Source organism: Eretmochelys imbricata, chromosome 4 (genome assembly GCF_965152235.1).
Source record: "Eretmochelys imbricata isolate rEreImb1 chromosome 4, rEreImb1.hap1, whole genome shotgun sequence".
NCBI classification, from domain to species: domain Eukaryota; kingdom Metazoa; phylum Chordata; order Testudines; family Cheloniidae; genus Eretmochelys; species Eretmochelys imbricata.
The window spans coordinates 13,246,850-13,272,250 of NC_135575.1; the positions used below are offsets into that span (position 1 = coordinate 13,246,850).

Consider the following 25,401-nt stretch of genomic DNA (forward strand, 5'->3'; position numbering starts at 1 on the left):
CTTCTGTGATTTATTGTGATTGTGTGCTGTTACAATTGAGCCTACAACTTTACCCGAATTGAGCTCAACTGTAAAAAGTATGTAAAATTCATAAGATGTTACAATAACCTATAATAACAAATGTTGAGAGAGAAAAAAGTATAAAAAGGAGACAGAATAATGAATTGGTCATTTTTATTACATCTCTGATCTGAAAGAGCTTTGCAAACATGTATTTATTACTCCTGGGGGAATTCTGTGCCACTGCGTGTGCACAGAATTCATGTCCCCTGCAGATTTCTTTGCTTCCCCGCAGAAAAATGACTTTCTGACAAAGAAGCAAAGGGAAGCTGCAAGTGCAGTCACGCACCACTCCCTAGCAGCGCAGGTACATCGTTTCAGGTATCCGGAGCAGCCGGCAGAGAGGTAAATCACCGCAGGGTTGTGGACGCCCCATCCAGTGGCTTCTACCCTGAGCTGAGATCAGCGGTTAGTCCCAGCTGGGCTGGAGGCAGGAGAGGACGGGACACTCTCTTCCCCTGCAACACCTGGCTGGGGCTGTCAGACCCACCCCCAGAAACCTCCCCCAGTTGCAGGAAGATCAGCATCCTCCCCTGGTTCCTCCCACCATCGCTCCTCAGCTGTGGTGGGAGGAATCATTGTATGGGGAGCCGTTCCCACATACACCCAACCCCCATGCAGCTGGACCTCCCATACCCAGACACCCCTGCTCAGCCTCACCCACTACATCTAGAACTCCCCTAGCCCTCCAAACCCGAACTCTACCCCCATTGAACCTCAACCCCTGTATCTGGAGCCGCCTTGCACCCAGACCCCCTGCTTCTGGACCCTCCACCCAGACCACCCCCAACTGAGCCTGTTGCACTCAAACCCCCACCCTGATGCCCATCCTCTGTACCACCCTGAGCCCCCATATCCAGACCCCCACGCCACTGACCGCCAACTAGCTGCACCCAGACCCCCACCCCACCAAGTCCCACTCCTCCAGCACCCTCCGCTGAGACCCCCACATCCAGACCCCTCTGCTGAGCCCCAACCACCTTCACCTGGAACCCCCTGCAGAGTCCCATTGCCCTGCACCTGAAACCCCCCCAACGAGCCTGTGTGCATCCAGACCCCCCCACACCTAGGCCGTGCATTGAGCTGCCTGCACCCAGGTTATCCCACACAAAATCCTCTCACCCCACACCTGAATCCCTCCACACTGAGCCCCTCCACACTTGGATCCTGCCTGGTTGAGCCTGCTTGCCCACACCTGGCACAGAGAGGCAGGGCCCCAGGACTTATGCTGTCAGGTCAGGTGTCCTGGGGGTGGGGAGGCTGTAGGGTGATCTCCCACCTTCGTGCAGCCAGTGGCCTGTGCTCCCCACTGGCATGCTGGAGCCTCTGCATTTATTTATTGACAAATAAAACTTGCAGAATTTTAAAATATTGTGCACCGAATTTTTAATTTTTTGGCACAGAATGCCCTCAGGAGTAAAAATTTGTATATCCATATTATATATGGATAATCTCAATCTCCAAAAGTACAGTGACTTGCTCTGTTGGTGGTTGAACCCAGTGTTCCTAACTTCTCATCCGCTGCTCTAAGCATCTCTGTTGACTCATTATGACTGTGATTAATGATGTGCTTATGCTGCTACCAATACATGACTCCTTACTGACAGCAGTATAGAAGCTGAGTGTGATTTGCAGCTACTAAACTTCAGGCTGAATTTGAATCCATGGCACAAAAGTCATTACACACTGTGTGGACATTAATAAAGGTTTAGACACATGTTTAACTTAGCTGTAAAAGTATATGTTATGATTATTTCCCAGTGCATTGTGGCTACCGTGGCCTTTGGAATGGGTATCAATAAAGCAGACATCCGGAGAGTTATTCATTATGGTGCCCCTAAGGAAATGGAATCCTACTACCAAGAAATTGGAAGGGCTGGCCGTGATGGGCTTCCCGCTTCTTGTTACGTATTTTGGACTGCAGCTGATATGACTTTTAACAGGTATACTATTGGGAACAGCCTGGGGTCATAGGAAACTTTGTCATTCTGTAGCCAGAATTTACTATCATGAATGAGCAGAAGGGGGGGGGTTTAAAATGTTTGCCAGTAGTGAAGATACTCTGTTGTTTTGCTATATGGTGTCTTCACTTAATTATATGTGAAAACACTCATTATGCAATGATATCCTCCAGGAACACAGTGTGCATCCAGCAGTCCTCTGCTTCGTCCCACCCAGCTTCCTGAGAGGGTCCATGATGTGAAGGCAGGTAGTGGTCAGGATGCTAAGTACAAGGCCTGTTGTTTTCCAAAATATAACATATACTTAAAAGCAACGTGAATTCAGTCTTCCCCTAAAACTGACCTGTTCAAGTTTGGACTTCTAGATAGTCAGTGCACCATCCTTTTAGTCCCTTAGTCTAATTGCCACTGATGATAATACGTCAGTGTTTCTCTTACAAAGACACCCACAGAAAGGAAGATGACCGAAAGGTCTCTCTCATCTCCATCTCCATCCTCCTCCCGCTTCCCCGGATTTTGAAGGTTTAGTGTGTTGTGCTGTAGGGAAAGACTTTTTGTGGAGTGTTGTCGAACTACAGATTGAGAACCACTGCTGTGTATGAAATAGATTGAAAATGGTAGGTACTGTGAGTATGCTGTCACTATTAGCTCAAAGAGAAACTTGTGGACAAGTGTTTAAGCTTATTTGTTTTTCGTTTTAACGGCAGACATCTTCTAAATGAGATACATAATGAAGGATTCCGACTATACAAATTAAAGATGGCGGCAAAGATAGAGAAGTACCTTAACTCAAACAGCTGCAGGAGAAAGTGAGTATTCTATTTTACTGCGCATTTTCTGTAAGTCCACAGTACGCAATTAGTGTTAGCCATTGCAGTTCAGTCACAGCTGACGATGTAGCTACATAACTTAAATACTTTACAAAAATGCAATTTTATTTTAAAAAGTGATATTTACCATCTTTTGCATAATTAAATACCAGCATTAGGAACTTCTTTTACTTTTTAAAAACAAACGTCCTTATCTCTGGTGAAATCAAGTGCAAATAATTGGCTCCCAGGTGAATCAATTAATGATGATGATTTCAACTCATTGTTTTTTGCAATGAATTTAACATGTAAATTCTTGTTCTTTTATTTAATTCTCAATGTTCCCTTGTGTAGAATCATCTTGTCTCATTTTGAAGACAAACAACTCCGGAAGGCCTCCTCTGGCATCATGGGAACAGAAAAATGCTGTGATAATTGCCGGTCCAGGTAAATGTTCCTCCCTAAAGACTACTGTGTTTAGAACATCTATCTTCTATAACATACAAGACAAATGAAAATAAGTACATCAGTAATTTCTCCTAATAACATATTCTGGTTTTTTGTGCACTTCAGTATGTGAGTATTCTGATCAATACAAAAAGCCTCCTGAAATTTGCTTTTGTGTTTGAACAGCAGTGTCTGTTGTTGTTGTAGGCTTATCTCGGTACTGGAGCATGACAGGAGGCAATGCATATGCACCACACCAAATCCCAGATTGTAGTAAAGCCTGTAACAAAAGATCACTGCTGCTATTAAGATGTTTTGGGTTTTTTTTAAGTGACTTATTACAATACTCTTGAAGACTGTAAAATAAATTTTATGTTTCCCACCTTTTTAAAACTTTGGTATCTGCCTTACAGAATTAATTCTGAAGAAAGTTTAAAAGCTGTGTGTGCCAGCAAATTTTTCTTATCCTGCTTGACTGTCATAGATTCTAAGGCCACAAGTGACCATTGTGGTCGTCTAGTCTGACCTGCTGTATCACACAGGCCATAGAACTTCTACAAAATGATTCCTAGAACAGGTCTTTTAGGAGACCATTCAAATCTTGATTTAAAATTGTCAGTGATGGAGACTCTACCACGACCCTTGGTAAGTTGTTTCAATGGTTAATTACACTCGCTGTCAAAAATTTATGCCTTATTTCCAGTCTGAATTTGTCTAGCTTTAATTTTCAGCCATTGGATCATGTTATATCAGGGGTTCTCAAACTGGGGTTCGTGACCCCTCAGGGAATCGCAAGGTGGTTACTTGGGGGTCCCGAGCTGTCAGCTCCATGGGGCTGGCAGCCCCAACCCCCCATTAAATTAAATTACCCACCTCCTGTTTTTAATTTATAAAGGGGGGCCACACTCACAGGCTTGCTGTGCGAAAGGGATCACCAATACAAAAAGTTTGAAAACAACTGTGTTTTACCTTTCTCTGCTAGATTGAAGAGCCCATTATTAAATATTGGTTCCCCATGTAGACTTATAGACTGTGATCAAGTCATCCCTTAACTTTCTCTTTGTTAAGCTAAATAGATTGAGCTCTATGAGTCTGTCACTATAAGACAGGTTTTCTAATCCTTTAATCATTCTCTTGGCTCTTCTCTACACCTTCTCTAATTTGTCAACATCCTTCTTGAATTGTGAGCACGAGAATTAGACACAGTATTCCATCGGTGGTTGCACCAGTGCCAAATAGTGTGGTAAAATAACCTCTCTGCTCCTACCTGAGATTAACCTGCTTATGCATCCCAGAATTACATTAGCTCTTTTGGCCACAGTATCGCACTGGGAGCTCACGTTCAGCTGATTATCCACCACAACCCCCAAATAGTTTTCAGAGTCCCTGCTTCCCAGGATAGAGTCCTCCATTCTGCAGATATGGCTGACATTCTTCATTCCTAGATGTATACACTGACATTTAGCCGTATTAAAACTCATATTGTTTCCTTGTGCCCAGGATACAAAGCGATCTAAGTCACTCTGTATCAATGACTTGTCTTGGTTATTGACCACTCCCCCAACTTTTGTGTCATCTTCATTAGTGATGATTTTATGTTTTCTTCCAGGTCACCAATAAAAATGTTAAATTAGCGTAGGGCCAAGAACTGATCCCTGTTGGACCCCACTGGAAACACAACTGCCCAATGACTATTCCCTGTTTGTTTACATTTTGAGATCTATCAGTTAGCCAATTCTTAGTCCATTTAATGTGGCATGTTAATTTTATATCTTTCTAGTTTTTAATCAAAATGTCATGCAGGGCCAGGTCAAACGCCTTACAGTATCCTCAACACTGTTACCTTTATCAACCAAGCTTGTAATCTCATCAAAAAAAGATATTAAATTAGTTTGGCAGGACCTATTCTGTGTAAATCCATGTAATTAATGCAAATCAACATTACCCTCCTTTAACTCTTTATTAATCAAGTCCTTTATCAGTCACTCCATTATCTTTCTTGGGATTGATATCAGACCAACTTGCCTATAATTACCCAGGTCATCCCATTTACCCTTTTAAAAAAATTGGCACAACATTATGTTTCTTCCTGTCTCCTGGTACTTCCCCAGTGCACTGAGACGTATTGAAAATCAACATTAATGGTCCAGCAAGCTCCTCAGCCAGCTCTTTTAAAACTCTTGCATGCGAGTTATCTGGACCTGGTGATTAAAAATGTCTAATTTCCTCCTGAGATATTAGTGGAATGAAAAGAGTAGTGTCATCACCATATGATTAGACTAATCATCATTTTTTTCCCCAAATACAGAACAGAAATATTTTTAAACACTTCTATCTTTTCTGCATTATTCATCATTCTACCATTTCCATCTAGCAGAGGAACAATACCATTCTCAGGATTCTTTTTGTTCCAAATATATTTTAAAAATCTCTTCTAATTGTCCTTAACTCTGCTGGTCATACATTTCTCCTTGTGTCCCTTTACTTCCCTTATCAGTTTTCTACAATTCCTAACTTCTGATTTATATTCATTACTAACAACTTCCCCTTTCATCCATTTGCTATAAACCAGGTTGGTTTTTAACCAGCACAGTCTTCTTCCTTGACTGTGGCTTTTTAGGCATCTAGTAAGGTGTTCTTAACTCTATTTCATGGAGTCTCCTATTGCGACTTGAACCTCTGTCCCATTAATGTTGATATTAGTTACATGCATGTGTCAAGGGGAGATAAGACCACTATGTGTTTGAGTGACATCAATAAAAGTAGAAATGTCTTTCATTCTTGAACTTGTAGTAGACTGTGTGTCTGTATTCCCTGGCAGAGTAAGAATTCTGGTATAAGGCATCTAGATCAGTGGTTTTCAAACTGCGGGTCGCAACCCAGTACTGGGTCGCGGAATGTAAGGCACTGGGTCGCGGTGGCTCTGGTCAGCACCCCGACCGAGCCATTAAAAGTTCTGTCGGTGGTGCTGCCTGGCTAAGGCAGGCTAGTCCCTACCTGTTCTGATACCACGTTGCACCCTGGAAGCGGCCAGCAGCTGCCTTTGCCCTGAGCACTGGCTCCGCATTCCCATTGGCTGGGAACCGGCCAATGGGAGCTGTGGGGGGCGGTGCCTGCGGGCAAGAGCCATGCGGAGCCGCTTGCGTGCCTCTGCCTCGGAGCCAGACCTGCTGCTAGCCGCTTCCAGGGTGCAGCACGGTCTGCAATGCCAGGACAGGCAGCAAGCCTGCCTTAGCATCCCTGCTGCGCTGCTGACTGGGAGCCACCCGAGGTAAACCTGCATCCCAACCCCGCTCCCCAATCCCCTGCCCCAGCCCTGAGCCCCCCACAGATCCGGAGCCCTTTCCTGCACCCCAAACCCTTTATCTCTGGCCCCACCCCAGAGCCCCCTCCCACACCCTAAACCCCTCATTCCTGGCCCCACCCCACAGCCTTCACCCCCACACCCCAAACTCCTCATCCTCAGCTCCGTTGGGTTGCGGACATCAACAATTTTCCTCAGTTGGGTCACCAGAAAAAAAAGTTTGAAAACCACTGGACTAGTTGTGCTCCACTGATCTCAAAAGAAAGTAATCAGTTCAGCTATGCTTCTTGTCTGTTCACAAATTATGGAATAATCCCTTAGCTGCACTGTAGTTGTGATTAGAGCAGAATTTTATTTTAGAGATGATTTTTCATTGTGCCCTAAATCTACATGCAAAGTCACATTGGCTTTAAAATTTCAATGCCAGTAAAAGGTCGTGGCTTAAGTTTGTGTTAATTTTGGGGTTGTTTGAGAGAGAGAGCCGTCCCTACTCCCACCACATGACCTGCTTTTAGTTTTTTCTGGTGTTTTCTTTCCCCCTGTACCTGAAGAGAACTGTGGCTACAACCCACGTAAAACTTGTATCTCAGGACTTCCCTAACCCCATGGTAGCTAAGTGCAAAAAGCGGTGTAAAAGCAACTTGAAAGCTGTTGGGTAACATATTAGAATACTTAAGACGTTCAAAGCATTAAGAATTGTTCACCCAGTGCTAACTCTGCTACAGGTCGTCAGGCACAAGGTAGTGTTGCCAACACAGTTTTACCTCATGGAATTTTGACTTTTGTATCTTGAACACTAGATTTTTGCATTTAAAGGTATATTTAATTGCATATTTAAATGTAAAAGCTGTAATTCAAACATATGCTTTATATATTTAACTATATTTTAATAAATAACACCCTTATTTCTGAGTGTTTAGCACTTGGCAGTTAATCTTTGTTTTCTTGTGCATGTTAGAACCCTTTGCTGCACCATTAACAGTGACACAGAAGAGAGTTTGCAGGACTTCGGTCAGCAAGCGTACCAGCTGATGTCTGCAGTGAGGGCCTTAGACGAGAAGTTTGGAACTGGAGTTCCGGTTTTGTTTCTCCGAGGATCTGTAAGTTTGGTTAAAATTCGTTGTGTATTTTTGGTGCGGAGGGATAGCGTTCCTGTGATAGCCCTCTCCCCCCTTCCTGCTCCCAAAAACAATACACACATTTCACTTTATAGTACCTCTCTCCCCAACCCCCGCAAAGGCAACTCTTAGTGCACCTTCCTCTAGAGAAAGGCTGAACAGACTAATTCAGTAGCACTGGTGTGTTAGCCCTGGAGCTGCTCTTTATTATTATAATGGATTGTTTGTATTGCAATAGTGCCTATAGACCTCGGCCCTTACTGTGTACAGTGAATAAGCTGATGGTCTCTGCCCCCAAAGAGTTCACAATTTTAGGCTCCTTTTTCTAAAGGTTAAACATTCAACATTCCCAGCCCTTTCTGGCCTAAGAGTTTGGATCCAAACTAAGGTCCTGTACTTAGCCGTGTATTGAGCTGCCTCTAAACCTCTTGACTGTCTTTTTCTGGGTTGTTTATAGTCAGCTTTTGAACAAGTGGAAGTAACCTCTAAAACTAGAGGGGTGATCAAAACTTTTCCACTACCTGTGAACATTTTACCTGCAATTTAATCGCTTGTATTGTTTATAGCAACTGAAATACTTTTCTAATGGGAGGAGGTATTCTTCTCTCCATGCAGGTGTGTAACTTCCATTAACCCTAAAAGGGGCTGTTTGTTTACAGTGAAGGGAGAATACATCTTTTTGTTCTCTAAATTTCTAAGTAGCTAGCCTGTTGACTGGTGATTGAGTAGAGTAGAAGAGTATGCTTGTGTTAATGAGCACTTTTGTCTTGCTGACTTAATATGGTGGGTGGGGTTGAAGCAAGGCACATTGAATGATTTATACAGATCTTTACATGTAAAGCTTTTTAAACATCATGGGGAAAATAATCACTGAAGAATGAAATATGACGACAGTCACAAAACAAACATTTTGAAAAAGAGTGTGTTTTTAGCTTGGAAGAAAATTACTTGTTAATAGTAGGGAAATCCATGATTAAATTTTTCCCTTTATTAGGAATAACTCATGTTAAAATCTTGGCATTGATATATTTAATAAAATATCTGGATCACAATTTATATGCCTCTTTTTCTTTTCTTAAGTCAGAAGGCTTTATAATGTGTAAGTTGCAGACTACCCCAAACAGCAATGCAAATGGTAATGAAAATTATCTCCAACTGTAAACTTCAGCTTAACTGCTGTCTATAATGTTTCTACTTTTTTGTAAAAGGTGTTCTTAAGACTTTGAAAGTTGTGTAATAAGACTAAATATCCTAGAAAATCCTAGGAAATAACCCATCCTTATCATCATAAGATATCTAAATACTTTAAAAGGTTTGTGTCAAGTTCATGAAGAATTGTGCTGTCTTGGATTTTATTTAACCTAGCAGTGTCTTTTCATAACAAATAGGTACAGGTGGGCTCCTAGACAGACTTCAGGTGGGTCACAAGAGAGATCAGATTTCACCTATTATTTGAAAACTGAGTCCGCATACGGTACTGAACAAGTCCTCTGGGAGTCTTCAAATTAAGAAGTTGCCTTGACTGAAATTTTATACCACCGCTGCTAGAAAAATATGCAACTTTAGAACATGACCACATTAATAAACTGAAATAATGTGGGTACTGAAATAATGTGAGATACTCTAGGCTCCAAAATCTTTATGGGCACTCATGTGAATACCTTTTAGTCATAATTCTAATGTTTGATAATATCTAAGATGTTAGTCATTGTTTCAGCTAATTACAGTTGAAATACTGTAAGTCCTATTCATATGGCAGTATCTAGTAAAACTCTAGATGAAAAATTCATTGTATTACACATTTTTGTTTCAGAGTAACAGCCATGTTAGTCTGTATTCGCAAAAAGAAAAGGAGTACTCCTTTTCTTTTTACACATTTTTGTGTATTTTAAATGTAGGTATTGTTTTCAGTGAGCATTTCTTGAAAGTAAGTATTGCACGTTACGTAGCCTTACAATATATATTTTAGAGAATAATTTATATGGTATAGTACCTATAAGTAAAAGTCCATTCTTTTTAAACTTCAAAAATCCATAAATGAAAATGTTTAAATGAAGGCATTACAGAAACAAAATCAGGAACATAAATGTCCATGCTTCATTCCAATTTTGCAAACAAATTTTGAATCTGCAGATCAACAGCCAGATTTCCAGTATATTTTATACGTATGAATTGGGTTCACATCTTATCAAATATAAGAGATAAAGAACTACCAAGAATCCGCAAGAAAAAAGAATTGAATGAAGGTGTCTCAATGTGACAATATGAAAGACTGGCAAAAAGAAGTATAAAACACATGTTTCAGTGATCTCAGCAGTGTCACATAAATGTGGTGCTCTGTGCAGTTACCCAATTTGCAATTTATTAAGTGTCCCTTTTCCCCAGAAATTGTTCAAGGTCCTTTTCAGTCCTAAGTTTCTCTAATTCTATGACTTCTGCTGTCTGGTGTTTGAGTTCCACTGGAACTCCACTCCTCAGTCGGTACATTTGCCTTTAAGCAAGGCCACTTTCATCTGTTTAGTGGCTAATCTCAGATTAGGACAGGTGAGTTCTCAATTTTTGACAGATTGCTTAATGGAGCAAGATGCTCCTGGAGTACAATCTCTCTCCTGGGGACCAGATAGGGAAATCAGGAATGTGTCTCATGTTGTTTGATAGTCCTGTGACTTTATGTACGTACGCATTTACAGAATTTTTTTTGTTTGCTTGACTTCTATAAAAATGCTCCCAGTTTTCCTTCTGGGCACATATACAACCGTTTAGAAACTGAAACAACCAATAGACCAAAGGTCAACCCTCGGAAGAACTGCTCTGTCCCCAGAAGAACAGAAACTAAGCTAGTTCAGGTGCCCTCCCTGAAGCAAAACCCTGTGTGAGTAGTACAAGGTTCAGCTATGTCTTGTAAATCAACCAAGTCAGGAAAACAGTTTCCACATCAAGTCCTCTACTGAGAATGTTTTGCTTCCAGTCTCTCAGCATTCAAATCTGGGGACAGCACAAATGTCTGAACTGTCTGAAGATGGTGCATTGGGAGAGAGAGTCTGTGAGGCATCTGAAACACATACCCTAGAGGGCTTTTGTAGATAAAAGTCAGCGCCTTGCATTGTACCCAGAAGGAAATAGGTAGGTGGACAGTACGGTTTGCAGAGCACAGGTGTGATCTGCTGCATATGGCAGGGATCACTAACTAAATAGGTATGTGCATGCAGTCTGCCATGGCTGAAGGTAGTCAAGATGCAAGTAGGCTCGTTGAAGTAGTTCAGTTTGGATATTGAAGGCATGAATGACCGTGGTGCAGACATATCACAGAGGAGGTGCCTTTCTCCTTTTCTGTCTCTAGTGCAGGAACTGGCACATGTCATCCACAGAGTCGTTAGTCTGTGATACTCTTTGTCAATTCTGTCCTCCACACAACTAGCCCTTGACTCAGTCCCCTGGAGAGTGGAATGACACTACTCCCTAGAGACCTCGTGCACCATGACCTTACCATCACAGACCACTAGGTCTGCTCTTAGCCTGCACTCATCCCAGATACAGATTATGGCAGGAAGGAATAGGAGCTAACAAGAAGTAGGAGACCCTAGCCTGTACCAGGAAATGTCACCTCCTTTCTTGATCACTGTGGACAACACTAGCACCTGTAACCTGGGTGCCATCTTCAATTCAGTCTACTCTAGATCTTCACATCTGGGGTATGCCTAAATCTTGCCTATTCTTTCTGCATAGCATATTTAAGATATGGCCTTTCCTGACCATCCACACAGCTAAACTCTCAGCCAAGCTCCCATCATCTCACATCTTGATTACTGAAGCATCTTTCTCTCTGGCCTTGACAAATGAGAATGTTGCTGCATGGATCATTTTCCTAGCCCATCCCTTTGACCAAGTCACTTCTCTCTTTGAATTGCTCCATAGGTTCTCCCTTCTCTGTTGCATTGAACATAAGCTGTTTGTCTTCACTTTCACGGCCCTTCGCGCCTTATTGTCCCAGACGTATTATCTCATATTCACTTTCGGGATGTTGACAACATCTTCCAGTTGGGACATGATGTCAGCTTCCATCGTCCTCTGGTTAAGTTTTCAAACAAGCGCCTTCATGCTTCCGCCCATGCTGCCCATCATGCTTGGGAAGAGCTACCTCATTATCCGCCTTCAAACCCTCCTTAAACCTCTTCTCTGCTGCGCTGCCTACAAACCCTGCCCCACCCCACCCTCAGTTTGTCTGCTGGCTTGTTGATGCCACAGCCAGTGGTTCTAGTGCCCCCAGAGGGTGCATGAAGCATCTCCTCTGCACAGTTCTGCATCCAGAAGGGTTCTGGGAGAAGGGTGGCCCCTTCTGGACCTCATTTTAGTGCAGCAGTCCCTGCATCATTTTAGTGCAGCAGTCCCTGTTTTGGCTGCTTTTTCCTCTACCAGCTGGAGTCTCTAATTGGCTCTTCTCTGCAGTCCACCCAAGGGGAGGAGGGAAGAGGGATGCAACCTGGGTCCTTGTGCCTTCAGAACTGGGGTCTTCTCTGTACTGGGTTCAGGAGATGCTAGTGGGAGTGGTGGCCCTGGATCCTAGCAGACAAGTAAATTGTGGCCACAGTCCTTAGGCAGTCTTGGCAGAAGGCCCCAAAGTGGAATGAATAGGCACAGAGGAAAGTACCTTGTCACCACTCCAAGTGACAGCAGTGAGGTACATTGGCATGGCCCTTGCTCTAACAAGGGACAAAGGGAAGGATTCAGATTCAACGGTTTCAAATTCAGCCATTTTTAATGGGTATTAAATGACTTTGCCAAACATATTCTGATGTTTGGAGGGGTTCTCCCATATTTCTGGCATTTTCAGTCTTCTTCAACTTTCAGTTCCTCATTTTAGTAATGAATGGCTTATATTTGTATTGGACTGCATGACTATTTCTGTGCTTCACCAGTTATGTGGAGTAGTTTTTCTAGGAATTAAGGAGTATGACCAAAATGTTTGAATGATTTCAGAATTCCCAGCGTCTCCCAGACAAGTACCGAACTCACACTCTCTTTGGTAGTGGAAAGGACTGGCCAGAGAATTGGTGGAAGGCTTTGGGCCGACAGCTCATCACTGAAGGGTTCCTTAAAGAAGTTTGTGGTCGAAGCAAATTTGCAACTCTGTGTGAACTTACTAAAAAGGTAATCTTGTTGTAAAACCTTCCTGTGAGAGGTTTCTTTTGGCAATGTAAAGTTGAGTGACTTGGTCTGTATCCCACAGGGTAGAGACTGGCTATGTAAAGCTAGGAGTGAGTTGTATCGGACTCTTCTGCTACAGCCCAGTGAAGAACTATATCTTAGGAAACCTCACACCCAAAGGTAACCACAGCCATATATGTTATGCATGTGTCACTTTTATGTTGCAGGAACAAATATGTGAATCCCGCTACTGAAGACTTTCTGTGCCAAGGAGGAGGTTTCTGCACTAAGGGGTTTTTGGTTTGTTTGTTTTTTTGCGGGGGTGGGGGATATCTCTTGGGCACAGTCTTGCTTGCATAAGAGGGACTACGCTCCTCAGAATCAATGGTTCCCTCCTCCTTGGGGACCACCCCAGTTTCCATATTACCTCTCATGCTGGACTTACTGGGGCTGTGGGGGATCCATATATATGACATCCCAAATCTCTGTGATCCCACTGGGAGTCTAGACAGCCCTCTCCATGCAGAGAATAGCCTGAACCTTCTCAAGAACTAATGGAGGAAGAGGAGGAACTGTATCATGTGGAACCACCAGCTCCAACAGAGTTGTCATCTTCATTGCCAGACAAGGAGTTTCGTTGGCTTCACCATCACCCCCTGATGGTTACGAGCAATTTCAAAATCTTCTGAGGAGGATCACGCACACCCTCCAGATCCTTCCAGAGGAAGGCAGGACACCCCTCATAAACAATTGGACATTCTCCAGAGAGCTAGTCCCCAGTAAGGTGGCACTTCCCATTAATGACGCCATCTAAGGGTTAGTTTACAGTAGAAGCGCTATAGTAGGGCTACACTGTTGTGGCATGTCTGGTGAAGATGCTCTGTGCTGACGGGGGAGAGCTGTCTCGTCGGCCTAATAAAACCATCTCCTTGAGAGGCGGTAGCTGTGTTGGAAGAAGCTCTCCCGCCAACCTAGCACTGTCCAGACTGGGACTTAGGTTGGTGTGGCTTAGGTCAGGAGTGGCTTATTCACTCCCCTGAATGACGTAAATTATACTGTCATAACCTCTAGTGTAGACATGCCATTATAATCAGCCAAGACAGTCTGGCCACTTGTGCTCCTGCTCGAGAAACAACAGAAAAGTAGTACTTTGTGTCATCTAAGGAGGTGCCCTTAGCCTCATGTTCCTTAGTCCACCTATCGGTGAAAATTGCCTTTCTGGTTGCCATCACCTCAGCTAGAAGAGTAGGTGAAGTGGGGGCCCTTATAGCTGAGCCACTTCACACGATCTTCCATAGGTGTTTCCCTGAGATTACACCCAAAATTCACCCCCAGAGTAGTCTTGGAATTCCATCTAAATCAGACCATTCTCTTACCGGTCTTCTTCCCAAAGCTGCATGCCACCAGTGAGGATAGGAAACTTCACTCTGTGGACACTCGTTGAGCCTTGGCATGCTACCTGCAAAGGACTAAATCCTTTAGACTTTCCCAAGACTGTATCCTTCAGAGCAAGTGAGGGTGAAACAATCTCTTCTCAGATACTTTTGGGCTGCATCCTGCTGTGTTATGAGTTAATGGCTACCTCTACCCCGCAAGGTGTGAGGGCCCACTCAACCAGAACCCAGGCTGCATCAGTAGCTTCAGTTAAAGATGTTCCTCTCCTGGAAATCTGTAAAGCTGGAAGTTGGGGTTCTGCTCATTACCCCCTGGTGCAGGCTTCTACAGCTGATGCCTCCTTTGGCAGAGTAGTCCTCCAGTCAATGATACAGCAGGGTTCCTTGCACTCTTCTCAGTGACTACTGCTTGTGAGTCACCCAGAGTGGAACACTCATAGGGACCATCACTTGACAAAAGAGAAGTAACTTACCTCATATAGTAACTGGGGTTCTTTAAGATGTGTGGTCCCTATCTGTTCCACTACCCACCCTCCTTCCCCTTTGCTGCGGAGCCTTCTGCTAGGGCTATTTGCGGTAGAAAGGTAACTGGAGAGGTGTTCAGCCCATGCCACCACCTGTGCCCTCAGTTTGGAGCACGAGGAGAAGGGAGCAGGTGCAGACCAATGGATGCAGCTAGCAAAAAATCTTTGGTGGGCCACAGATTGCAAAGAACTCCAGTAACCTTTCTTTGCTCTCTGTGTTCTGAAACCATCCTCTCCCAAGGTGTATTTTGAAATGTCAGCCTTCTTGTAAGAGTGATTATTTTTCTATATGTTTTGAATACAATTGAATTCATTTTCTTACAGCAATAGACAGATAACTTTGGTTGCAGGACCACATTCACCAGATATGAGGTCAATAAAGCTGACACCAGAGAAACAGGTCTGTATTTCAGAAAAATATTACTTATCAGACACTTCATTATACTTTTTAGTGATGTGCAAGTGAGCTTACAGATCAGTATATTTAGCTATAAAGTCTTCTCCACATATTTGAAAGCTTAAGATGCACAGTAAAGCAGCACACAATATAGGATTTACAGATCATTTGTACGATAGTTGTGAGTTGTGTGGTGAACAAAATAATTGGTACACTGAAATATACTGAACACATTAATGTGTGAAAGTGAAGTGTAGTATTAACACCCAAATATGCACTACCTGCTTCACAAAAGACATAGAATCATAGAATATCAGGGTTGGAAGGGACCTCAGGAGGTCATCTAGTCCAACCCCCTGCTCAAAGCAGGCCAATCCCCAATTTTTGCCCCAGATCCCTAAATGGCCCCCTCAAGGGTTGAACTCACAACCCTGGGTTTAGCAGGCCAATGCTCAAACCACTGAGCTATCCCTCCCCGCATGGAAAATCACAATCCGTTCCTTGGGATTTTGTAATCTAAATGTTTACAGATGACATGGAATGAGGGAGTGAGAAACAGCAGTAACACTCTGCATAGTGCAATCTCAGCCATAACTCTGGATTAAGTTATTTATCTGGGATTAAATTAAATGTAAACTAAATGTAAAGACCGCCACTACAATTTCTAAAGGGTTTCAGAAAATGGGGTGAAACTCCAATGCTTACATTAGTGCAAGGGGCTGAGAGGGAACCCTAATTCTACATTTCTTAGAATTTTCTCAGTTTTTCTCAACATGAACATATTTTACCATAGTGGCTTTTTTATGTAAAGTGTTTATTCATTCATTCTGTAAGTTGTTGTTTTATAACAATTTCCTCTTGTACTGTGACTAAGGTTAGAAACTTTAAATCTGTTTTCTAATGAGAATCAATATACTGTAACACACATCTGCTTTTTACTCATGTATGGTGTATATTTGTAATAATGTACTAGAGGGACACCAGGTACAAAAAGGAAATAATTTTTCTGTTATGCAACAGACTGTAGTGTGTTTTGAAAAAAATCGATCCCTTTCTTTACTGACTATCTTTGAAACAAATTGGTATAAAAATGTAAATGAATATTTTACTGTTAATATTTGTATTGGGAAAAATGTGGATGATATCTTTGATTTTCTGACTTGTTTTTTTTTTATTTTTAAAACAGACATATTTGCAGGAAATGTTTTCTTATCAAGGAGCAAGTAAAATTTCTACAAGGGGCAAAGTCTCAAATGAAAGGTACAATGGACTAAATTATTTCTGCTCATCTCTCTTTCTCTACTTATTCGTTCTTTCCTGTGTTGTGGAGGTGGTATCTGTAGAGCAACTATCAGAGAAGAAAGTAAGTCTGTTTGTAGTGTAAACTGAACTTTTCTTTTTAATGTCTCAAATCTTTAGTGTGAAAATAAGTGCTGTACAGGTGTCAGACTTCATATAACCTTTAAGAAACCAGGTATAATCTGTCCATCTGAAGACTTCAAAAACAGTATTAAGAGAGCAAATAATTTTGATAGAAAAATTAGGTCAACACTTTTAATTTTGCCTCACATGACATGCTACAATGTCACAAAATATAAGTTAGGTTATGCTCTGAAGTAGGTAGGGTTGCAGTGTGTTAAATGGCTCTTTAAAACATCCCACATTATTTTAAAAAAGTGACTATAAAATACTTCTATTGCCGATTACCTGAACTGAACCAATAACTGAACATTTATATCATACAATTAAGTAGGCCATAACTGTTCAAAAATTTTAACAGGCCTTGTTTTCTGCACAGTACAAGTCCATGAGCCTTTTTAAATGCAGCTAATTCAGTCTGTTTTGGGTTTGATTTTAGGGGTGTGTTTAAACTCTAAAATTAAGACACATTTTCATTTGTTGACCTTTTAAATTCAGATGCAAGGGAAATAAACATAACAAACATTAATTAAAAACCAAGTTATAAAATAGCTTTTATTTATTCCAGGTTGCTTTGCTGGTCACTTGGTTTTTGCTTAGTTGCTATTTTTTGATAACTTGATACCTTTTTTGGATGGGTCCGGATATGTGATACAGTGTTTGGATGGGTCCGGATAATATAAAACGTAAGAATCGTTGGTTTCTGTGCACCTTACAACGCTGTGCCTGTAGTGACACAGCCAGGCTGTTGTAAGGTGCGCAGTGTGGACATAGCCTAAATGGAGAAATTCAGCAGCATAGTTATACTGGTATAATTGTATTGCTGTAGTTATACCACGATAACTCCTAGTGTGGACTGTGGTGTGTCTATGCAGATGTGTTTTAATGCAAATGGCAACTAGACTGGCTGAGACCACATGTCTGGCTGGCTCATATACACTAGGACTCCCAAACCTACTAATCTCAGCAGAGCAGAGCCGGTGCAAAGTGAATTGATAAATTGATCTAATAGGAATATGAATGTCACATTTTATTTTTTTTTGAAATTTAATAGTGACCTGGTGCAGTCACCAATCAAACTGAAGTCTCCAGAACCTGCTGTTTCATCCAGAGAGAGGGAACTGCACGTAAGTCAATTAAACAGAAAGGGCATCTGCTTGTGTAAGAAATGCATTAAAATTGTGCTTGTGTACATCTAACGCAGTCCTAGAGACCATCCTTGTCCCTCCAAAGAGTCAACCAGAGAAACTGCTGTTAAACTGGATTTTTCAGCTTTTACCCCAAATTTTAGGAAGGTGCCTTGAACTGGAGTCCTTGATGAGAATTTAAAAATGTTGAGATTATGGTGTGGATGTGGTTTAGATTCTGACTGCTCATCTGTTTTATTTTTGGGTGGTAGTTTGCTTTCTCACGTAGAAGTTTTCTTCCCATACTTTAATCACTTCTAAGTCCTTGACTTAAAGTGTTCTTTAAAGCAAAGTCTTACATGTATTCATACTTTGGCTTTGTTCTTTGCAGACTGTTCTGTACAGTAAGCTGCTGGCAGCCAGACAGAAGCTAGCCAGTGAGAAGGATATTCCTCCGGCTGTGTTGGCAACAAATAAAATATTGGTGGACATGGCCAAAATAAGGTAAAGTCTTCAGTTTGAAAACCACACAAGTCCAGAGGTACTCTGGAGTCTTACTCTCACTCCTGCAAGCCAAGTCAGTAACAGAATTATGTTGATGCGTTACTTCCCACGTGCCATAGATTTTAGGTGTTGTACATAAACATATTGAGGAATTCTGTTTTTCCACATGCTTCCAGTTCAGTAACTTTCTGCATCAGCAGAATTATTAATCTGACCGAATTTTAAAGAAAAACTTCTCATTTTGGTACACTGTTACTATCAAGAGGTGCAGGAAGAACTCCTCAAACTGAGCGCTTCTGCAGTGTGTGTCTGAATTTTGTGATCACATAAATTCTGAAAATGTATGTGTAAAGTTTATTAACATTTTTAGTAGCCCCAAGGATATTGTAGCTACCTCCGTTCCACATGTCTATGGAGCTATGTGAACTCAGATGGTATGCAGCTAGAACAGCATTGCAGTTATTGCTTATGTTGGTTTAGCTCTACAGGTGAAATTTGACTGCATGTATCAATTACTCTGTTTCTGAAAGTATCTTGTCAAGTCAACCTTCACCACTGCCAGTGATGTCTGCCTTCATGGTCCATTTATCAGCCTCTCCCACGAGCAAATTCATGCTTTCTTCCAAGCCACCACTTATGCATGAAGCCTCTCCCTGAACTAAGCAGTAGAGCAGCGACCGTGTCCTTCTTCAAGACCCACTTCTACCATGCTGCATATGGTAAAAGGCTAGGCTGCTGGCATCAGACATGCACCTTGCTCGTAGCTTTGGGAAAAAACAACCTAAAACCTGCAAATTTTACTCGTACCCAGCCTTTGTCAACATGCCTTCCTGGCTGGCTGGAGAGGGGATGAGGTGTAGGGAAAGCAGCAGTGTACCCTGCTCAACCCTTCCTTCCCTGCTCCCTCTGCTTGTCCTTTTTATTAGCTTATTGCATTTGTCTTCATTTGGATTGTACGATCTTCAGGGACTGTCTCTTACCCCGTCATCTGACTGCGACTCTGTGCACTTCTGTACTACAAAGGAATAATCAGGGTGTTCCAGTAAAAATCTCCAGAAAGATGGAGAGAAGAAATGAACTTCCTTACATGATTTCCCACTATAAAAGCAAGTATTGTAAGACAACCCATCATATAAGGAATGGTTCTGCAGTGTGTTGCCTAACGCAAAGTCATAGGTGCCCAGTCTATGTCACTAAAGAGGACTGACAGCATGAGGTGGAGAAGTTCTTTCACAGGGTCGAGATCCATGTTGATGGCTCCAGCTGCTGGGAGCATGCAGACACAAAATGGCTCAGCTGGATATGTTCGCAGGCAAGAACCGTCAAAACACTTCTGCTCAATTCCTGTGGGATAGGCAGACAAGTTCTCCCACAAGGCACTGTGATCCAAGCCATAGAGTGGCCACAGCTGGTGAGGGCACGAGGAACCCAGGATATGATGGTATTCACTTACAGAAGCTGAAGTTGTGACTGGGTCTGCGTAGTCCAGTATGGATGTGCCAGCACAGGTGTGAGGCTTGGGTTTCCTGTGCAGTATGGACACTCAAGTGCAGGCTTGGAAACACTGAGTCTGCAGGTACAGGTCATGCAGACAGGTTTATTATGCTGTGTAAACAAACCCATAGAGTTTAAAGCCAGAAGGGACTTCCAGATCGTCTAGTCAGATCTCCTGTATATCATAAGCCACGAGTTCCGCCTAGCACCCTCACGCCAAACCCAACAATCAAAATTACACTAAAGATTTACAGTCGATAGGAGACGAGGCTGTACTCTGTCACCGGGAAAGAACAGGAGGGACCGAGGTGCACGAGTGCCTGAGGTCCCAGCAGTGGCAGGGAAAGGATAGATGAGATTTACCCAGATAATCCGGGCAAGTCACCCCCATACCCACACGCTGAAGAAGAAGGTGAAAAATCCCCAAGGTCCCTGCCAGTCTGACCTGGGGAAAAGTCTTCCCTGACCCCACACATGGCATTCAGTTGGACCCTGAGTATGTGAGCAAGAACCAGCCAGCCAAGCCCGTGAGAGACTGAATGCTCTGTGCCACTTCAGAGCCCTGGTCCTCCCTGTCCAGTCTCCAGCCGTGGCCATCTCTGATGCTTCAGAGGAAGCAGATAAAAACAAAAAACCCAGAATAGATTGTAGAGGGAATCCCTTTTTGACCCCTGCAAGTGGTTGAAGCCCAGTTTATAGCCAGTTTGCCATGACAGAACATAAAAAAAAAATACATTAGTTATTAGTTGCAAAATAATGTATGTGCCAGAAAATATTAAGGGCTAGCAAAAAGCCACACACTTCCTCCACAGACCTTTTTATAAGAACTTTGAAAAATAACATGACTAAAACGCAGCCAGTGCTGTGATGGCAGAGTAATCACCTGTCAGTGTAATCTGTGGTTAAAGCGGGGATTGTCATTCCTGTTCTGTTCTATACTTCACGTTCCAAAACATAAACCAGCAAAGCCCGGTAACTCTCCAGCGTGTTCTTGTTCTACCCGAAATAGGCCTACGACTGTTGAAAATGTGAAGAGAATTGATGGCGTATCTGAAGCAAAATCTGCCATGTTGGTTCCTCTCCTGGATGATATCAAGGAGTTTTGCCATGCAAATAACCTGGAGGTAAGATTTTTTCCTTCAGCAGGGCCTTCTGCTTCCCTGGTGGAGCCCTCGAGATCTGCCTCAGCTTGTGATTTACAAGTTGCATTTTTCAGGCTTTCTGGCATGGGTCCCTGTCCTTCCTCCAATTACAGGACAGGACTCGTGTTGTAGCCTGTGAACAATCCTCCTGAATCACCTCAAGTTGCTGATACTGAGCAAAGCCCTCCTCTCACTCCTCCGGGCTGATTCTGCTTCCTCTGCAGCAATGAACGGCTGGGCCTTGGGAGTGGCATCCAGCTTGTCTGGTTGGCCGTGTGGTGGATGACAAGTAGGCCGGAGAAAGTGGGCTTCTAAATAGGTTTCTGAAGAAGTTTTCAAAATACAATATCAGCTTCTCTCCTTTCATTTCTTCTTGCCCTTGTTTTTCCCTTCATGTTCTCCAGTTTCCCATGTTCTTTCTCCCACCTCTTGTTAAGGATTCTTCCTTTCTTTTACCCAATCTGTCTGTGGCGAAGTAGATGCCCTCCTGAGGGTAGCTCCTGAGATATGACCGTCTCATGTACATCATAGCTAAGCATCCTGTAGGTTACTCAAGGGGCTATCTTCATCACTCCTTGAATAACTGACAAGGCTGGCTACTGGGTTGAGTGGGTAAGCTTGGTCTCCCACGCCCTGGACTTGGCATGTCATGATTACAAGCTTCTCTGTGGGCAAGGGTGCTGGAACAATTTGTATAGTGGGGGTGCTGAGAGCCATTGAACCAAACTGCAAACCCTGTATATGACGGAAACCACTTCAAGCCGGGGAGTGCAACAGCACCCTTTGTTCCAGCACCTATGCCTGTAGCTGTTCATTTCTTCACATATGCAATGAAATCATTTTGATCCAGAAGTTCCAGGTTACACAGTGCATAATGATACTGGATATGTTCTATGTAAATACCTGTGGAACAGATTAGCAGCCATGGCTCACCTGGAGAACAAGCAAAACACAGGGGTGTTGAGAACCTCATTCCTAAGGTGGGGAGACTCTCATCTAAATCCCATGTAGGCCTCAGCAATTCAAGGCTTGGCTTGATCTCTCTATCTAGCGAAGAGACTAGAAAGTGAGGAAACACTTGGCCTAATCCCCCTCCTCCTGGCAGCTGTGGAGCAATAATACCTGCTGTGAGATGAGCCCTACAACAAGGTTTCTTTTCAATGGAACCTGTTAATGGCCACAATCAGAATGCCCATGTGGTGCTGGTAACAAAGAAAGGAACCTCGCTGTTACTTCCCCAAGAAGGAAGGCTAGATGGCAGCAGTGGAGAGGTTAGAAATTAGTCCATGCTTGGGTACACCATTGTTGTAGTTCCTAGCCAGCCAGTTCTGGGAAGGAAATCTTCTGAGTATGGGGTCAATGCACACATCTTGTTACACTTAGAGGAGGGCTGATTATTCACCAGTTCCCCAAGCTTGCTTTCCGTTCTTTTAGAAATCATATATAAACTCCCTAAAATAGTGTGTGGCAAGCATCCAGTTTTTCTTAAAATAGCTAGTAACTATGCAGCCTGTTTTTAGGATTCATGGTAAATTGCAGACTGAGCTCTTTTATTATCAGTGCTCTTTTTCAAAGTGGCTCGGTTTATACAAAATCAGCATTCCAGCTCTTGACTTTCAGTGGCTCATATTTGAAAACAAGCAAAATGGGTTTTGTTAGCCATTGTTTTTTTTTTTTTTTTTTTTTTTAAATTGTATTGATTTGCGGTGCTAAATGTGGACCAAAGCCTTCAGTTATTCACTCAGGCAAAATTTCCAGTAAAGGCAGACTGCAGGATGTGGCCCTAAACCTAGTGGCTGGCAAATCTGTAGCGGAAAGAAATAGATATTTCTAATTATAATGAGGACTGCAGAAGTCCTGGGTCTGTGCTGTTCGCATCTGATCTTAAATGTAGGAGGTTCCTCTCAACTCCCCAACACCGACCCCATCACTGAACTCCTGTCAGTGTCCACCTTGAGTCCTAGGACCAGTCTCAAATGTAGCTTGTACTGGTGTACATGCCGTCTTTCTTCACTCAGGTTTCCTTGCTGAGCTGATTGAATTCCTGTCTGGTTTGGTGCTTCAGCCACTGAGGCGATTGTCCTCAGTATTTTGAATGTCCTTTCACAAAATAACTGGTCTGGATGGGTCCATTGTCTCGTTGCTGCCATGACAACCATGGAACTGTTTCAGATGTTTCTGGCTCAGCACACAAAGCTGGTTACACTCCAGATTTGATATTTGGGTTGGGGTTGGAGACTGAGACATATGGAATTCGCCTTTGTCAGGGTCAGACTATTGCCTGTCCTGGTTTGAGGGCAGGACTCACCTTTGCTTCCCATTTTATTGGTCCATCCTGGGAGACTGGTGGACCTGACTGTTCTGAAGGATGCTTTGCTCAGTGGACCCACTCTTCCAATATTCTCACTGAACGTTATGATTCCCTTCTTCTGGCCTAGTGGACAGAGCACTGGGCTTAGATTTGGGAGGTCAGAGGTCTGGTCCCAGCTCTGTTGCTGATCTGCTGTGACTTTGGGCAAGTCATTTCACTGCTCCATGCCTCAGTTTTGTGAACTGTAAAATGGGGATAATGATACTGACATCCTTCGTGAAGTGCTTTGGGATCTACTGATGAAAAGCGCTAGATATTATTCTGTCCATTACTATCCATAGGGTGGCACCCTGTCCCAGTGTGCTTTCTTTGCTGATCATTGTGGCGACAGACAAAGCACCAGGGGGATTCTGTGCTACCAGTAGTAGAAATCATGTTCTGAGTTTTTGCGCTCTTATGCTTACCCTAGATGTGAAGGGATTCTTATTCTCCACTCTAGCGCCTGCAGAGTCCCAACCAGCAGATACGTCCAGGCAGGAAGAGTGCCTGCCGAACTGTCTGTGCTTGGGTAGAGATGAGTGTTTCCCACTGTTGGGAGGAGTTTTCTCTCTGCTTCACAGATCAGGTCGCTGGGATGCAGGCTGTGTTGGCCTCTTCTGTGAAGGCAGAACCGTGTGTGTGTGGAGTGAGGTTGGGAGAAGGAGTCTTGTCAAGTTTTTAAAAACAAATTCTTAACTTAGAACACATAAAAATACATGTTTATTTAAAAATAAAAGATTACTCTGCATTACTATATTATGGTACATATGAGTATCAAACTTTCTTAACAGTGCAGACTAATTCAGAAACTCACCAACCAGTCTGGTGTTTGTCAGTCCAGACACCAGTTATTTTGTGACCCCTCAGGTATGTTAAGCAGACTGTCCTATAGCTTGCTTCAGCATACGTGTGCGTACGTGTGCATATGAATTATAAGCATCCATCTTGGGGTTGTTCTGCTGTTTATGTGTTGAACAGTCTGACTGTACAGTCCAGTTTGCTCAAAGTCTAGCTCTTCCATTTCCAATTCCAGAGCAGATGACCAGACAGGATGATTTCTTGGGCAGCTGTTACTGGGCTTCATTCCTGCTTACTCTTGTTTGTCACCCTACAGACAGACACATTCCCTACTTGTGGATCTAGGGAACAGCAGCTAGCAGCCCTCCAGAAGAGAGGTGGGTGCAGCCCCCTTCCGCAGTCACAGCTCATAACATACATGCTGTTCCATGAGAAGAACCAGTCTTTGGTAAGTTAGTTCCCATTGGCGGGGATGTGGATATGCTGGTTGTCTAAAATAGATGGTGGAAATATTGTGTGTCTGGGGATTGCAAACTTGTTAAAACATGAGCCTTGAGGGCCAGACCGAGTTAGTTGCTGCTGTTCTCTTAAATCCTCCCTACGCTGCCAATGAGCCCCTGCTTTTGGAACACCAAATCCCTGCCATATCTGGAACAGAATGCCCCATCTGCACTGGCTGGCCAGGCAGCACTGGGAACTGTTTTTGCTATAACTGTGCCATTTCCACCTCCAAATGGACTTATCTCTTAACCCACAATAGCCAGATGGAAGCATCTTTCTGTACCATAGCACTATGGCATAGACACAGTACATAGGGCTGCATGTAGACATTTCTCCTGGGCTGGTGAGTACCGTGTCCCTGTTCTGGATATAAAAAAATCAGACCCTTTGCATTGTACCTCCATGTAAGTTTCGAATGGCCTGAAAAAAGCCCCACAGGAAAATTCAGTGTAAAATTGAAAGACTAAATATCAGTGCAACTTTCTGATTGAGACTTCCAAAGCTGTGATTCTTTCTGTACCCTGATCTCAGCCATGTTACTCACATCTGCTAAGACAGGCACTTGGGAGTTGGTAGTGCACAAAATATTGCATATGCACAGTTCTGGGAACCGTGACTTGGAATCACCTTTTGTGCATTTAAGGGCAAATCTGCCCTTGTAGCAGAGAAAGGCCCCAAGCATCAGACCAAGTGTAGTTCTTCTACCCAAGAGAGAGGATTTGGAGGTCTGCTCACCAGGTAGGCACCTCTCTGTAGTGCATACAAGGGGTGGGCAGATGGCACAAGGACAGAGAGAAGTTAAGAGTTTAAATGGAGAAGATTAATTATTTGGGCAGCGGATAGGAATGTTGACCCAGATTCAGCCCTTATACAAATGGTTTTGGAACACTTGGTACACTTAAAAACA

The 25,401-nt window shown here is 43.1% G+C and overlaps 1 protein-coding gene across 4 annotated transcripts in view; it reads left to right on the forward strand.

Annotated features, from left to right (window-relative positions):
- Nucleotides 1–25,401, forward strand: part of WRN (WRN RecQ like helicase) — a 111,857-nt gene that overhangs the window by 68,656 nt on the left and 17,800 nt on the right. For all 4 annotated transcript variants that reach the window (XM_077814868.1, XM_077814869.1, XM_077814871.1 and 1 more), the window contains 12 exons: nt 1,822–2,003; nt 2,729–2,830; nt 3,185–3,277; nt 7,540–7,681; nt 12,677–12,847; nt 12,927–13,024; nt 15,087–15,162; nt 16,346–16,419; nt 17,633–17,705; nt 18,097–18,209; nt 20,713–20,827; nt 24,310–24,441. In XM_077814868.1, the coding sequence (XP_077670994.1) occupies nt 1,822–2,003; nt 2,729–2,830; nt 3,185–3,277; nt 7,540–7,681; nt 12,677–12,847; nt 12,927–13,024; nt 15,087–15,162; nt 16,346–16,419; nt 17,633–17,705; nt 18,097–18,209; nt 20,713–20,827; nt 24,310–24,441 (1,371 nt within the window). The remainder of the gene's footprint in view (nt 1–1,821; nt 2,004–2,728; nt 2,831–3,184; nt 3,278–7,539; nt 7,682–12,676; nt 12,848–12,926; nt 13,025–15,086; nt 15,163–16,345; nt 16,420–17,632; nt 17,706–18,096; nt 18,210–20,712; nt 20,828–24,309; nt 24,442–25,401) is intronic.